This window comes from Cyclopterus lumpus, chromosome 21 (assembly GCF_009769545.1).
Source record: "Cyclopterus lumpus isolate fCycLum1 chromosome 21, fCycLum1.pri, whole genome shotgun sequence".
In the NCBI taxonomy this organism is placed as follows: domain Eukaryota; kingdom Metazoa; phylum Chordata; class Actinopteri; order Perciformes; family Cyclopteridae; genus Cyclopterus; species Cyclopterus lumpus.
The window spans coordinates 4344178-4360878 of NC_046986.1; the positions used below are offsets into that span (position 1 = coordinate 4344178).

Genomic DNA, 16701 nt, shown 5'->3' on the forward strand with positions numbered 1-16701 from the left:
ATTAAAAGATTGCACTCATATCAAACAAATGTAATATTTTCTCTCAGAACGTGTCTCATGTAAGTCAAACAAGCTCAAAATTCAATCAAGCGTTAAAAAAAACATCAGTTTTCTTTTATTGAAGCATTTAAAACAATAAAAGACAGAAGTCTGCCTCCATCTACAATATGCATTTAAAAAAAATTCAAGAAGACGTTAAACTGAAATGACAGAAAAGAGATTTTCAAACTCATAAAATGGTACAAAAAAGAAAAAAGTATATATATATATAGATATATATATACACACACACACGAGCACAGCGTTAAATTGTAAACAGCCTAAAAAACAGGCACATGAGGGATTTAAATGGCACGAGAGAAATAATATGTACAAAAAAAGATACACAAATGGTGAGAAATAATATTTTTCATCTACATATGTAATTATACATCACCATCCAACTATTAAAAATAACCACGCCTCCTTCTTTTGGCACAGCTTGAAAAGTGGGCCTGTGCTTCCCTTTGAGTGTTTCTTAAAAATCGTATATAAACTATCCAAACAGCTCAAGCTACAAGTCGGAAAAAAGTGCAGCTGGAATTTAATATTTAAAAACAAAAACACTTTACATTTCTTAAAAAAAAAGAAAAAAAAAAGAAGGGGCCCGAGGCGTTCGGAGTTAAAAACCATAAAATCGTCCTTTGTGTAAATCGGTTGATTTAAAAACACGTGGAGGATTACAAGAACCGTTGCTGCTCGTCGTCTATTTCACGGTTCTTCGAACACTCGAGCAACGCGTCCCGCCTCCTCAGGGCCGGGCGTCCGGCCGGCAGAGGCGCGTCTGCAGCTCGACCGCCACGCGCCGCATCAAGCCGCCCAGCTGCTCGTGGATCTGGACGAGCCGCTGCGGGGAGCAGGAGCCCAGCTCCCGGGGCGTCATGCTGCCGGTCAGGGCGTCCAACTCCGACCGCAGCCGGCCCTCGGGGTCCCGTTCTCCGGTCGGCGTGCCGGGCGTCCGATTCCCAGAGCCGTCTCGCTCGGGCCCCTCGTCAGCAGGAAGCGGCTCGTCCACCAGCTCCGTGGCTGCAAGCAGAAAGGTGGCGTTAAAACTTTTAAGAAAGGAAGTTAAGAAGGCCGATGACACGGTCAATCGACCTTTTTACAGCCAAAATGTAGATGTGTAACCCACCTAGCGTCTCTCCGGAGGTCTTGTCCTCCTCGTCCTGGTTCTGAGGAGCAGCGGCCTCCTCGGGTTCAGAGGTCATCATCATCTCATCAAAACTCTTCAACTCGTCACCGCCTCGTCCTTTACGCTGTTCGGGTGTCAAACACAGTGAACTCCACCTTTCATACTGTTTATTATATTTAAATGCATGTTATTTGTGTGATTTCCACGCCGTCATACCTGCTGTTCATAACTTCTCAGGGCCTTTTTCACATTGGAGATCTTCGGGGAGCGAATTGGCAGAGTCTTGATCTCGCTGGGCGTGAGAGCGCTGAGGTCGCCCACGGTTTTGATGTTCCTGGCTCGAACCAGCTGCCCGAAACCCCGGCACCTACGAGGAGGATCGGCACCGTGAACAAAAGAGATGCACCCGATGAATGACGTCTCCTTTTAAAAAAGACCCGGTGCTGCACTCACCACATGTTGGAGGATATCTGAGGCAGCACGGCCTCCACAGGCGCCGAGCAGCCAATCAGAGCAGGGTAGATGCAGTCCCTGGAGACGGGCCGCGGCTCTTGGCTCATCTCGGAAATCTGGTGGCGAGAAGGGTCGGCGCTACCATTAGGACCAATAGGACTTCAGGGGGGGGGAGTGTCACTGGTCAAGGTGCATTGTGGGTAACACCAGGTTTGGACAAGGGTGAAGAATGTGTTCTACGCTATGAATGATAATCATTGTTGATGTTGAGCCAGTATAATGTTTACAATGTGTGTCAGTGTAGTAACATTCGCTAATTAGCTGTAAACACAAAGTACAGCTGAGGCTGCTGGGAAAGTCGTTAATTTAGAAGGAATGTGGTCATAAACCAAAGAACTGACTTTTTCCAATATATTTTTACTTTTGGACTGAGCGCCACGTATCACTATAATAATAATAATTTTGGCTACAGAGCCAAAGATTTCCATTTCCAAATGGGTGGAAGCAAAACCAAAGACAAGGAGGGTAAATATTTGGCTTGTAGCTCAAAACCAAAATGATGTTAATGTTGCTCCGAGTCTCTGGGATGTGTAAGAATGCCTCTCTTTGCATGTTCTGTAACACCAAGTTACACCCCCCCCAAATAAAAACTGGACAATAGCAATTGTTGATTTTAAGAGTTGTATAAAATGCATACCAGGCATTTCTTGGAGCTCTTGTAACCCGGACTGTGCAGATTTCTGGGACTCAGGATCAGCAAGCCTTTTGTAGGCGTCGTGACGTACTAGAAGAAGGAGGAGCAGATAGTTAGAAAAAAAAGGTTCTGGATCAGAAACTCGTCAACCAAGAACCAAGAACCTCGTTCATACCTTCGGCTGCGGGATGCCGCTGCCTTTGGAGCGCCTGGGGGAGCTGGTTCTGATAGCGGGGCTGCGACGATCAATGTCGTCCGCCATCTCCTGATGCTGGATTGGATTAGCAAAAGACACGCGTCTGGACTAAAAGGTAACGGAGAAAATAAAAGACTTTCATAGTAGCACCCGTGTATTCAAAATGCTTTTTTTTGACAACATACAAGTGCTTCGACTTACTTTGACAAGCGGCGAGGTCGCCTCCTCCTCCAGGGGTCTCTTCAGGCCCTTCTTCAGAATACTGGTTGACGGGGAGGCCGAAGGAGACCAGGTCCCTCTGGTCCTGCCACCGCTGGGGCTTTCGCCCACATCTGCCTCTATTAAAGCCTGCAGGTCCTTCTGCTTTGCCGGAGAACCCGGGCAAATGTCTTGGCTCGTCGACTCCGTTAGCAAAGAAGTATCGCTAACCGCAGCCAGAGCGCCGGCTAAATTTGTGACCACGTCGTCGGAGTTGTCGGCGATCGGAGTTTCTTCGTCCACGTTACGCTCCACAATTTGGGATTCGTCGCCATCTCCTTCGCTCTCCTGTAGCAGCGTTACGGCGGCGTCTCCGGCGTCGGCCTCTGCGTGCCAAGTGGTCGATTCCTCTTCGTTGTTGGAGGCGGGCGGAACAAAACCACATTGAGCGTCTAACTCGGGAACAAAGGACTCACCGCAACCGCCTTCAGCCGTTTCCCCGACCGGAACAACCGGCTCTTCTTGGCGGGTTGGGTCTGAGTCCCGTTGTTGGGTTTTTGCTACTACGTCGTCGTGGGCGACGGACTCCAACTCTTCTCCAGCTTTCTCCTCCGAAGACTCCGAGACCTGAAGTTTCTCCGTCGTCTCATCAGGTGGCGCAACCGTGTTATCAACGGAGGACGAAGGGGCTTCACAGGAGGCCTCGTCCAGAGTCCGGTCAGAACCGACCCCGACTGGTTCAAGCACCTCAGCCGGTGGAGAGTTCCCAGTGTCGCCTTCCTGTGAAGAGGTTCTCTCAACGTCGGAGTCCTTTTGCGTTTGCTCCTCGCGAGGAGACTCACCGAGCGACTTGGATTCAGTCTTCTCCACAACACCATCAACCTCCATCTGGGGTTCTTCATTACTTTGCTCCTCAGTGTTGGACGCGACCTGGAGCGATTCACGATCCTGCAAGTCTCGAGATGTCTGGGAATCCTCCAACCCCGTTGTACTATTATCTTCTACGCTTTGTGAAACTGCCTTTTGAGAAGCATCAGAATCATCCTCTACCACACCCTTATTAATTTGACCTTCTTTAGGCTCGATAGTGAGAGGACTCGGAAGAGACACTTTAGGTTTCCTCCCCCTCTTTTGGGGTATGCGGGGACTTTCTTTGACCTCCGAGGATTCAGACTCCGACGACTCTTTACTGGGGGCTGGCAAAGCTGGAGAAGATCTTCTTCTGAAGCTTTTGCCTTTGGGTGAATCCGCTGATTGAGAACCCCTCGAGGTTGCGTTGGGACTCGACTTTGACTGCTCCTCTTGTACCTTACTCCTCCTGGTCCTACCTCCCATTCCGGCCTCTGGCTGAGAATCAGAGCTGCTCCGGCTTTCTAAAGAATCCTTATTTTTACTTTTATCTTCGGACCCTGGAGCCTCGGAGGATGACTTGCTTCTTCTGGATCGACGCAGAGACTGGCTGTCAGAAGAAGGGGTGACCGGTTGAGAATCCTCTTGACTAAGGTTGTCATCGGTGCTTTCATTTGCTTTGAGTTCGTCTTTGACCGTATTTACCAACCTTTTGGTGGCGTTCGTTCCATCCTGGGACTTTTCAGTCGCTGGAGAAGCAGAGACTACTCGAGAATCTCTCTCTTCCTTGTTGGTCTTTTCTAAAAGCTCAGACTCTTGGGATCGTCCACGAGTTTGCGAAGAAGACGTGACAATTTGAGAATCTTTCTTTTGCCCATCACCATCTTTTTCAGTCAGTTCTACAATATCAAACTCTTGTGATTTGCCACCAGTTAGAGGGGAAGGAGACGCAGTGACACCAGTTAGAAGGGAAGGCGACGCAGTGGCACCAGTTAGAGGGGAAGGCGACGCAGTGGCACCAGTTAGAGGGGAAGGCGACGCAGTGGCACCAGTTAGAAGGGAAGGCGACGCAGTGGCACCAGTTAGAGGGGAAGGCGACGCAGTGGCACCAGTTAGAGGGGGAGGCGACGCAGTGGCACCAGTTAGAGGGGGAGGAGTGATCTTCTGAGAATCTTTCTTCAACGTATCACTCTTTTCTACCGGCTCGTGTTTGCCAGTTTGGCTGGATTCCTCCTTGTCAGGCAAAACCATTTTCTTCACGTCGCCGCCGCCGTCCTCCATGGTCTCCAACGGTGCTCTACTCCGCCGTCTTTGCCTGCCCTGTGACTGGCTTTCGTTATCGGACTGCAAGTCAGTTTGGCTTCTCCTTCTGGGTTCGGGTTTATCGAGGAAGTCGTCTGAACTACTGAACAGCTTGATCCTCTTGTGTGCTTTTCTTTGAGAGTCGGTTTGGCTCGACTCCCTCTTGTCCCGCTGAGACCTCTTTCGTAATCTGTCTCCAACGCATTCCTCCTCGGCAGCCTGCATACTTCTCGTGTTGCGTCGGCTTTGCGCCGAGTTCGACTTCGGAGAATCCCTTTTAGGCTCCTCTCCAGACCGCCTCCTCTTCGACGGCGTGTATTTCTCCTCCCGTTCCTCGGGGTCTTCTCCGGGCAGCTGAGGTCTGACTCTGGAGCGTCCGGACCGCCTCGGTTCGCCCGGAGGAGATTGAGAATCGTCCAGAGTTGATTCAGATTCCTCTTCCTGGCTTGAAGGTTTTGTTTCCTCTGACGAGGAAGCCACTTTGGTACCCTCTTCGCCCTCCACAGTCTGGGTGTCCGGGATAACGTCTTCGTCCTCTGTCGGGTCACTGGGCAGCCTCTCAGTCAGCCTTACTGGCTCACGTTTTATCCCGGAGCCTTTTGGCCTGACCGGGGACTCGAGGACATTGTTCACAGGAGACTGGGAGTTCACGCTTCCTGTGTGGGAAGACTGGGAATCCTGAGAGTTAGGACCAGTGGATGTCCGGGAAGCCCGAGAGGACGACGTCCTGCTGGCTTTGGAGCGTTCTTTGCTACTGGGGGTCTTTATGAGGGTACCCGTGAAGGTGGACGCACTGCTGGGGCTGGCAGGTTTCCCCTCAGCATACTTCTCCAGGGTGATAAAGGACTGACGCCGACTGTTGGGTTTCTGGGGTGTCCCCGAGACCAAATCTGAAGAACCCGAGATGTTAGGACTTGTGCGTTCTGTAGACTGCAGGTCCAAGTCTTCAGCTTGATCATCCATCTTGGCTTCATCCTCCATAGAAACATCTGCCGAGTCGGGGATAATCTCCTCCTGCTGGCGGCTTTCTGGAACGTTCTCTACCGCTTCTGGACTGACAAAATCCTGAGTGGCCTCCGAGTTTTCTGTTTTTTCTGCTTTTTCATGAGAAACCTGGAAGAAACCAAATTATTAAAACTCTAAATCTGTCTGCAACGGACAAAAAGAAGCATACTTCCAAAGTGTGAATAGGTACACAATGAAAGTCTGGTGACATCGGTCCTTAAAATAAAATAAGTGTCACTTATTTAAAACAAGAATATTCTGGGTCTCTCTCCTCATAAGAGTAACCTTACCGGTGTGTGAGACAGCATGAACATAACAATGCATTGGAGGTTTTAACGCGTTTTGTGTGCTTCGTAATTCATTTTAAAAAGCGAAACAGTAACGTTTACATTTTGTTGCTTCATGCACTGCAACATGAAGAATATATGGAAGCTATTCCCCTCCATGTCATCAGAATGCCTCCTTGGGTAGATGTGAGGAATCTCTGGCGCATGCCCACAACATCCTGGATGGATTACACAGCCGACCTAAGACCACCATGGACCCCCAGGAAGAGCGTAAGCTTTGCCATCCCAACCCGGACCCAAAACCTATTCCTAAAAAGTATTTTCCATTTGGATGAGCCTCATAAAACGTGAAGAGGGTTTTAGTATAAAAGCCAGTCTACAATTACGGTTTATTTAATATTTGACCAAGTCAATGAAAGCCAGACTTAAATTAATTTAACACCGTTACTACAGAACTCCTCGGGGGGAGGCATGAATTAACCGCAACAACTCCAGGTTACAACCAAAGTGCACTTGGGCTGTTTGCAAGTAACAGAACGAAAACCAGGACAACTCAAATCCCCCAGTGGAGTCTTTTCCTGGCAGCGCTTTGTGTTATTTGTGTGCGTTTGCATTACCTTGCCAGGAGCCTCTTTGGTTTCCTTGTCAGCTTGTTCCGTTGCCAGTTTGTCCCTGAAGGAAAAAAAATAAATTAAATGTTTCATTATACAAACGCTGCGTTTGTTATGAGAGCGCAGAGATTCATCAGAAGCTCGGGACTTACAAAGAGTCGTCTTGACTCTGCGTGTACTGGGTGAACACCGACGTGTCCAAAGAGGCGTCGAGGTTGTTGTACATGGCGGGGATGTCCACCCTGCGCGTCAAAGGGAAACGTTAGCTCCAGTCTGACGGCACGGACACTTTGAAGGAATTTTTATAAAACAGACAAGAGGACCAATCTGACCTTTTAGTCCTCTTCACCTCCTTCTGGTGCTCCGTCAGAACTCGCTCCTTCGTCTCGGGAGGAATGAAGACAAAGTCGATGGAGGCCTCTTCCTCCAAAACCCCCCTGGGAGGCGGCTTCGGAGAGCCAAAGTCCAACTTCGTCTGTCGACGGTGGGAATTAAAAAACTAAATTAAAACCCCAAAACATGTCTGAATAATTATATATTCACCGCAACAAAATGCGTTCTTATTGCAAACATCCATCCATCCTTACAGAAACCGACTTGGAGGCCTTCGGCTCGGCGGCCTTCTTCTGCAGAGAGTCCCTCTTCCCCACGGACGAAACCGGCATCCCACTGAGATTGGTTTCCAACTGGGAACACTCGCTCTGAAAAGACACAAAACACGATCAGCCACAAACAACAACAACAACGACGAGAGAGAGAGACGCTAAACAAGAAACTCACAGAGTAGGGTCCACTGAGCTCATCAGGAACACCGACGACCCCGAAGCCGGGAAGGATGATCGGGGTCTTCTGCTTCACTTGGCTCAATATTGGTCTGCGGGGAAAAAAAAACGGCAACATTTAAAGATTGCTGAAAAAAAACTTGTTTTTATTTGCTCATAAAACAATACATTTTCTATTGTTACATTCACGTCATGATTTTAAAAGACATAAAGACCCAAAGAGAAAAAATCAGGACAAAGGTTCCATTAATTTGCTTCTGTGTTTTACCCTCTACCACTTGGTGTGTGTGTGTGTGTGTGTGTGTGTCGTTAGGATTTTAGCGACACCATTACTCTTATCGGTTTGTTTAGATAGATAGATAGATAGATATAAAAATCAAAATATATTTACCTGATCTCGTCGGGGTACGTGAGGCTGAGCGAGTTGCCGAAGGTGGCGTTCCAGAAGTGGGCGACTGAGGCGCGGAGCTGCTTGTTCTTGTGAGGAAACCACACACAAAGCAGCGGAGACAGCAGAGCCAGCAGCTCATCGTCGAACGCCAACGAGGAGCGGCTCTGCAGGCAGCCGAGAACGTCACAGAGAAGCTTCTCCAACTGGGAGACAAGGGGAGGAGCAGAGCGTCAATACGTAAATAAAAATGCTTGAAAAAAAAAAAAAGGAAGTTTTAAAAATCGTCCATCGGACAGAAGAACCCACTTTTCCCAGAAGCTGCGAGGAGAATCTCGGCGGCTCGGCGGCCGCCTGCTCGTAGAAGAGGGCGAGCGGTCGAACCAGAGACGTCACGGCTTCCTTGACGGTGTTGGCGAGGCCGAGGTTGCCGAAGAGCGCCGACAGGACGGACACCAGGGCCAGCCCCGTGGCGTCGGAGGACAGCTCGGGGCCCTGCAGGTAGACCTCGAGGCATTGGACCAGCAGGGACTGGAAGGTGGACAGATTCCCCAGGACCTTGTTCCTCTTCCGGGTCCAGTTCACCGGCGTGTGCGGCGCTGCGGGGGAAAAAGAACCACAGGGCGGAATAAGAGATTAAGAATTCTCTCCATCTCATCCAAGCGTGACGACTGGAATGAGGGTGAGCGTCAAAGTCCTCTTACACTTCAGCTTCTGCTGAAACTGAGGCGTGAACGGCGAGAAGTCCACACACTCGGCCATGACTTGGAGGACGCTGGCCACGGCGTTTAATGTGGAAGGAACCTGGAGGGGCATCGGAAAGTTAAAGCAGGCTGGTTTTCTAAAATCATGTTTTGATGAATTAAAAAAAGAAAAAAAAATGTAGTTGCAATCTGCTACTTTGCCACTAGATGTCACTAAATCCTAAACACAAATAGTATTTTCACATCTTTTCCCCAACTAATTGTTGATTTTCCTCATTGTTGGCTGATTGCCAATATTTTTTATATAGTTTGCTTCATATTTACATCACTGTGGTTATTATATTATTCCAGTGATGTTAGTTTCTCTCCCCCCCCCGCGCCACTCACCATCAGCGCATCTCTGTCTATCGCGGCCGCCATCTTGGCACAGAGCTCCTCGCAGCAGACGTTCTCCTCGGCCGTGACCACGAGCGCGGAGCAGCGGGCGAACACCTTGTACAGTTTGGACCACGACGACAGCATCGACTTCTGGGCCGCCTGAACAAACAAAGACACGCGAGACGACGTGAGAACGGGATCGGCGGCCTCGGGGGGGGGGGTTGAAAGGTATTGTGGGTCGTGATGGAGACGAGACCTGCTGTAAAGGTGTGCCCTGCAGTAGGCGCGTGATGGGGAACAGCAGCGCCGAGTTCATGGCGCCGAAGTTGTGCTCCAGAGCGTCGCCTTGGTTGACTTCATTCGACTGTAAAAAAAAAAAATTTAAGATTTTTAATGGTTGTTTAACGCTCTGCTGGCATCAGAGGAAACGCATCACAGTAAAGAGCTTCTCAAATTAAGAAAGAAATATCCAATTTAAACATATATTTAAGTTTAAATTTTAATAATAGATAGATATACATACATTTAATATACATATAACATTTTAATATTATTTTTTCTTTTTTTGCATTGCTGCTGAAATAAAAGAAAACATGAAAAGGTCAAAATTACAATACATATAATAAAAAAAAGTGTTTAAAAAACTATAAGCGGTTGTTAAACTCATGCAAAGAGACTTCTTCTGCCATCAGGTAATAACATTAATAAAAAAAGGGGTTTATTAAAAATAAGGGCTATTCTATACAATGTGCTGCATGTAGGTTCACAGCAGTATGGAGCATCGACCCCCCCGGTGCCTCCCGTTTCTCCGCCTTACCTGCGTGATGGTGTCGGTGAGCGGGCCGACCATGGCGCTCCACATCCTCCACAGCTGCTCCTTGTTCTGCACGGACTCGGCGCTGCGGGCGATGGCGCCCAGCACCGCCTCCCCGAACGCCAGCGGGGAGGTGGGGCCCGACAGGCCGCAGCCCACCAGCGTCTGAAGGCACTGGAAAAACCTGCGGACGGAAAGACATCGAAAAACAAGGTCTATTAAGTTAAATTATAGTTTTATTTTATATTTTTATTGGGGGGGGGGGGGGGGGAGCACGCATTTTGGCAAATTAATTCTAACTCTGCCTGTAATTTACATTTGCACCGACAGGGGGCGCCAAACTGTTCTCTACAACACCCACCAGGTTAAATTGTGCATTAATACTGTAATAAAAAAAATATAAGAGTTTACCAAAAACAATGATATTCAAAATGCTTTGTTAATTGTGACAACTACACTTAAAGATGTCGTCAACCAGGTTTCAGTCCTGCAATTTAGTCATAAACAAATTAAATATTTGTAAATAAAACACATGAGAGCAGATTTGTGTTCGTTTAAACAAAAAAAAGAAACCTCTTGCTTTCGTCTAAACAGGCAGAATTGAAGTAGAGCTGCGAGCACATAAATAAATATCTAATTAAATAATGAGCCCACCTCTCGTCCTCGATGTAGGCCGAGAGCAAGCTGCTGTTGTAAAGCAGGAGAATGAGGAACAGAGCCGGCGTTCCCTGAGGAAGGAAACGCAACACGTTAACCAATCCTTCTTCTTTTACATCCCATAATCTTTTCCTTAAAACGCCCATTGTGAACACGTGCGCGCTCACATTCAGCACATCCATCTTGCCCACTTGGTAGGAGGCGGAGCCGAGGACTCTCTGGGGAAGACCTTTGGCCGTGGCCTCGAACAGAATCTGAGGAGAAGAGGTTCAACGGGGATAATAAAATAAAAGTTGGATTTGAGCCAATTCAACAACTTGTAACAGGAACAAATCAAAATGCAAAAGATATTAAAAACAGCAGTCGGAGAAGCAAGCTGAGCTTTAATGAGGCCCTAAACGAAAAGAAATAAAAGAAAAATCACCAAAAAGTTGACAAATACAAAGTAATTGTGATATCAAAAGCCTCAAAAGGGTCTATAGCTCATAATTACTTACTTCCTGTTGATTTATTTTGAAGGGTCATAAGAACTGATTGCCTCGTGGGTCTCTCTTACCAGGACTTTGTCTGCAGGCAGAGCTTCTGAGGAGACGATGCTCTGCAGAGCCTGAAGCGTCAGCGTCAGCACTTCACCGCCCTGCCGATCCTTCTTACTGCCTGCTGACAGCGGGGTGGGGGGGGGGGCGAGACTCATCGTCAACAAGCACAACAACAAACAAAAACACAAACAAAGTAGTTTAAAGGCTAAGTCATCATCGGGGACGGACCCCTCAGTTTATTCTCTCTTCACGGCGGTTCAGGACCACGATGGATCCGACCGCTCCGACTTAAACTGATGCAACGGTGCGAGTGGGCCGGGCGGGAGGCGAGGACGGGGTCTCGCTGGTCCTCCTCCCAAAGTGACGGGGCCCGGATCCCAGTCCAGAGTGCTCTATGTGGCGCTACGAGGCGGGAACCACAACTTCACAAAGATCCCCGCGCTGCTGAGCCGCCACAACAACATTTATATCGATAGAGAATACATTTTTTAAATTATATATCCTCATTAAAAAAATAAATAATATATATATATATATATATATATATATATATATATATATATATATATATATATATATATATATATATATATATATATATAAAAATAAAAAATGTATAAAAATAAATAATTAACTTTTTAGAGAATACATTTTTAAAATTATATATCCTCATTAAAAAAAAAAAAATAATAATAATAATAATATATATATATATATATATATATATATATATATATAAAAATAAAAAATGTATAAAAATAAATAATTTTTAACTGCGCCACAACAACATTTATATTGATAGAGAATACTTTTTTTTTAAATTATATATCCTCATTTAATAATAATAATAATAATAATAATAATACACAGTATTATAATAGAAGTACTTCAACGTTCAGGTACTCACCGGATTCTATCGTTACGTTGACAAACTGGACGAGACTCGTCCATAAAACGGCCAAAAGAGAATCTGAAGAACGAGAAGAGGCGGAACCGAGTTACATGCAGGTCGACTGTCTCGCGTATCATCAGCGACATGACGAACATGTATTAATTCTCCCGTAAGTACCTTAAAACAACAACAAGCACATTTACGCTCAGTTTAAAGCCTCCTGGTGGAGCTTCTAAAAATTAAAAAAAAAGAAACTACACCACCTCGTTTAAAAAAAAAAGAGACTGAAAACATGTCCTCGGGCTCGGGGGTTCACCTGGAGCGTCTTTGCCGACGTTGATGAATCCGTCCCGGAGGTTGGCGGTGAGCACGGCGGCGTGTTTGGCGAAGGAGGACGCGCCCGAGAGGAGAGGGTGGTTCAGGGGCTCTGCAGCGGAAAAGAGACCCGACATGAACGTTGGGCAACGGCCGACCAATCAGAAGCCAGCAGGATGACAACGAATGGGTTTGTACTGATGATGCTCGAGCTCAACTCTTTTGAGGCTTTACATTTTCAAAAAGAATTCTGAAAAATATAAAACGTGTATAGAAAAAAAAAAAATGTGGACTCTCACCGAGACTCAGGAGGAGTTTTTTCTTCGCCGCCGTGGCGACGACCTCCGGTCCCAGAAAATAGTGAAGCAACATCTCCAGGCCCAGCAGCTGGATGGAGGGGAAGGCGGACGGGATCTGGACGCTGGAGTTGAGGCTCATCCGAGACGTATTGGCCGGACTGTTGAAGCCTGCAGAATTAAACAAACAAAATGACACTCCGATGCAGCTTCAGTCGCTGTGTGCGTGCGTGTGTGTGTGTGTGTGTAAGACAGTGTAGTGCACCATCTACTGTGGAGTGCTGACGTGATGATGACGGGTGAACGTACCGGACTTGGGCGTGCCCGGTGGGACGGGGCCGTTTTGACCGACGGCTCGAGAAGGGGTGCCGGGGACCAGAGGGGAGTTGGAGCCGATGGTGCACTGGAGCAGAGGGACGGAAACCTGCAGGGAGACGACGTTCAGCAGAAGGAATACTTTAAATAAAAAAGATGCAGGACGCCCCAGAGCATTGCGTTCCATTCATTACATAAATTCCCAAATATGCCTCAAAACGTCCTCCGTCTAACCTGATCGAAGTTGGGCAACAGGTTGGGCCCGAGTTGCACCGCCAGGTACCACCAGACCTCCACCTTGGTGAGCAGCAGGACCTCCGTCCTGACGTTGATGGATGCGAGGGGCTGCATCAGGAGCTTCATGCGTTTGGCACTGCACAGGATGTCTGCAGGGGAGGGACGACGAGAGGGTCAAACTCAGCCACGGAGAGCCGGAACCAAAGAGAAGAAGAAGAACAACATGGGGACCGGAGGCTGCGGCGCACCTGGGTTGAGGGCGAAGTTATCGATGAGGCTCTTCCAGGCAATGAAGGCGATCTTCTTGATGGCGGGAGAGGAGCTGCGGAAGCCGAGTTCCTCCAGATGCAGCAGAGAGTTGATGAAAGGACCTCCTCTGTGCAGCAGCTGAGGGGGGAAACGCACAGTCGGGATGTCGGATGCAACCGGGCAAAGAAACGCAACCTGCAACCTAGTTCAGAATTTGAAGAACACACACACACACACACGCACACGCACACACACACACACTTTACCTTCCCGAGCAGCTTCACAAACAGAGGCCAGAGCTTCAGGACGTTGGCTTCGTTCTTGGACATGAAAAGCTTCTGGAGCTCTGGGATCAGTTTCTGTAAAATGAGACATGAAAGTTACTTTTTAAAATCCCGTTTCCTCTTCGTCAGGTGTTCCAATACTAATTAGTTATGCCGAACACACACACACACACACACACACACACACACACACTGAAGCACCGCGGAGACACTCACCGAGGACATCATGGGCTCGATGATGCCGGCCACCTGCATCTGTTTCTCCAGGAGGAGGGGCATGCCCATCTCCATGGCCGCCGCGGCCCGCAGACGCACCTTGGCGGCGGAGTGGACGACCAGCGGGATGACGAGCTTCGCCCACCTCAGCACGCCGTCGCCCATCTGGGCCGGCGCTTGCTCCAGCATCCTTTAAAAAAAAGACGTCAAAAACACAATAAATGTTTTTGAATAAAACCAGTTTCACAAGATAATTTGGTTATATAAAATATTCGAGGGAGACATTTTGGAGACGAGTGACCCGTCACGTGGGAGGAGGAGCATCCCTCGTGTTACCTGATGATGACGTTCAAGGCCTCGTGCTCCATCACCACGGACTGGACGTCCTCTCTGCCCCACACGCCCTCCAGTGTTCCCAGTATGGCCGACACCTGGCGAAGTGAAAGCATCGTGGGTTATTATTAAAAAGCAGAACTCCCCCGCCACCAGTCGCACGTCACTGGATTCCAGCCGCCGTTCACCTTCTGGCCGACCACATCTGGAGGGAAGCTCTGTTTGGAGATGACCCACAATGCTCTGGTGCACGTGTTCTTATCGGCGGACTTCCCCGCCAGGGAGCAAAGCGCCGACAGTATTTCCGCCGCAAAGGTTTCTGGGGAAAACGATGAAGAGAGAAATCACCCTCTGCAGCCATTACAAAGAATGTATTCACACGGGAATGAATAAAGAAATCAGTTTTTATTATTTTTTTTTAAACGCACCAGGCACCCCCGAGACGACGTGAGAGTGGTACAAACAAAAGCCCAGAGCCTGCAGGGCGGCTTGGCTCAGCTCCGCAGTCGGACTGCTTATGTGAGCCTGCAGACAAACAAGCAGAATCATGCATCATTGATTTAAAAAAAAGAGATTTTATATTAGAATATGGAAGATTTAGGAGGGTCCTCAAGCGTCAGGGTGTCCAGAAAGAGACTCACCAGGATGGCTTTACCCAAACGAGGAAAGTGCTTTTCGACCGCGGGGAGAAACTGCCGACCTTCATCTCCGCTGAGCCGGCTGGAGGAGGGAGAACATAAAAGTTACGGTCGCACATCTCCAGAGGGGGGCGGGGCCGAAGCAGCGGCGGCGCCGGACGGACGGACGTACTTGGCGATGGTGAGGTAGGCGTCCGTCTGCTCGGACTGACCAGCGGCGCCGTCCTCCAGGGACTCCAGCAGGGGGAGGAAGCCGGAGCTGATCGGAGGCTCCGCCGTCGCCATCATTATTACGCGCCTCCTCAAGGCCTTCAGAGAGAGAGAGAGAGAAATATAACCATGTAGTCTTTCTTTAAAAAAAAATTAAAAAGAGAACAGAAGGCGTGTTGGAAAACTAAAGGCTGAACCCGGTCATTAACCAAAGAACGAAACAGGGAGACCATTTTTTTTTTTTTAAATGCCTTTCTCGATAGGCTTATCAGTTTATTCCTGCATCTTTAAGGAGTACCGGGTTACTCTGATCACTCCTCCGGTCCAACCACATCCCCTTCATGAAGAGATCTCTTTCTAACGACTGACTTTCTACACAATAACGCATTCAAAAACAATCCGACATTCCCTGGAAGTTGTCCCTCCGTCTCTTCATTTAATCAAGAACCCAGGGTTGAAATGATGCTCTCTAGCTCCTCCCCCCCCACACACACACACACACACACACACACCTTACACTTAAATGCAATGCACTCTCATTAAATAACACTTATTCTGTATTATTGTCTGTTCTTGTACGGAATTGGGCTTTTTGGTATTTACTAGTTACCGTAAAGCACTTTGTAAACTAGGTACCAAGTAAACAAAGGATTAGTGTATTCCTTATGTGTAAATAGTCAAGTGTGCAGCTTCGTGCAGCTTCATGCAGCTTCGTGCAGCTTCATGCATCTAGCCCCCCCCCCTCACAGGCATGACGACATCATGCAGACACACACACACACACACACACACAACCCAACACTCACCTGAGTGAGATCTCTGCAGGGCTGCGCTCACCTCCACTGGATCCAGAGCTGGAGGAATGAAACACAATGAAAGGTGAGTGCGTGTGAGAGTGCGCGAGGACGCACCGGGAGGAAGCCGGATGCTACCGGAGGCCGGGCGGAGCCGTGTGTCACGGCAGCTTCCCCTCGGGACACCCAGGGGACCCGCAACAAGCCCGACACGCGCGTCACGCTGCACCCGTCACGACACCAAACGTCCCGAACAGCCTCGACGTCCCGGACACGCGCCTCCTTTAAAAAGGGGCACGAGCCCGCTGCTAACGTTAACTAGCTTTAAACAAGGTAGCCGCGCGACAGAACTTTTAAAGCGGCGGCGGGGGGGGGGGGAGAAAGTGTCCCGACGCCCCGGGGAGGAGGAGGCCGAGTCCCCGGGGCGTCGGGTAAGTACACCGGGTACCGGGAGGGCAGCGACGGGCTCGGACCCGACGGACGGAGCGGCTCACCTCGAGAGTTCAGAAGAAGAGCCGCGGACCGACCATCGAACCCAGAGGAGCGAACCAGTCCGAGGGATTATTAAAACCAGTCCGATGGATTATTAAAACCAGTCCGATGGATTATTAAAACCAGTCCGATGGATTATTAAAATCCTTTTATTCTTTTATTCTTTTCTCTGCGTCTCTTGAGCTCTTGTTGCCCCGCGAAATTGCTGGCGCCAAACCACCACGCCGACGTACAAATGCGCCTCTGACCCGCTACGTCACTTCCGGGTCCGCCCCCATTTAACCGTATAGGGGAGAGCTGGCATTGTTGTGGTTAACGCCAATAATAATGATAATAATAACATTAATTATAATGAGAATAATAATAGCAATAATAATAATGATAATAATAACAATAATTATA

General features: G+C 48.5%; 1 protein-coding gene across 5 annotated transcripts; it reads right to left on the minus strand.

Annotated features, from left to right (window-relative positions):
* Nucleotides 1–131: 131 nt before the first annotated feature.
* On the minus strand, nt 132–16560 carry rif1 (replication timing regulatory factor 1). 5 transcript variants are annotated; one of them, XM_034562302.1, is made up of 37 exons: nt 16302–16560; nt 15820–15867; nt 14976–15112; nt 14807–14885; nt 14594–14690; nt 14354–14484; nt 14169–14263; nt 13833–14022; nt 13599–13691; nt 13332–13470; nt 13081–13232; nt 12841–12955; nt 12535–12702; nt 12237–12347; nt 11936–11998; nt 11046–11149; nt 10657–10743; nt 10487–10560; nt 9836–10016; nt 9275–9382; nt 9028–9177; nt 8641–8740; nt 8246–8535; nt 7940–8142; nt 7547–7640; nt 7354–7467; nt 7099–7241; nt 6919–7008; nt 6773–6827; nt 4701–5976; nt 2716–4670; nt 2494–2622; nt 2322–2408; nt 1625–1740; nt 1388–1538; nt 1172–1295; nt 791–1065 (listed from the first exon to the last, which is right to left on the minus strand). In XM_034562302.1, the coding sequence occupies exons 3-37, from the start codon at nt 15089–15091 to the stop codon at nt 791–793; spliced, it is 7455 nt and encodes a 2484-aa protein (XP_034418193.1). In that variant the 5' UTR covers nt 15092–15112; nt 15820–15867; nt 16302–16560. The 5 variants fall into 5 exon arrangements, with proteins under 5 accessions (XP_034418194.1, XP_034418191.1, XP_034418193.1 ...); XM_034562304.1 differs by having other exon boundaries at nt 2716–4171; nt 4271–5976; XM_034562303.1 differs by having other exon boundaries at nt 132–1065; nt 2494–2589; nt 2716–5976.
* Between the last annotated feature and the right edge of the window lie 141 nt (nt 16561–16701).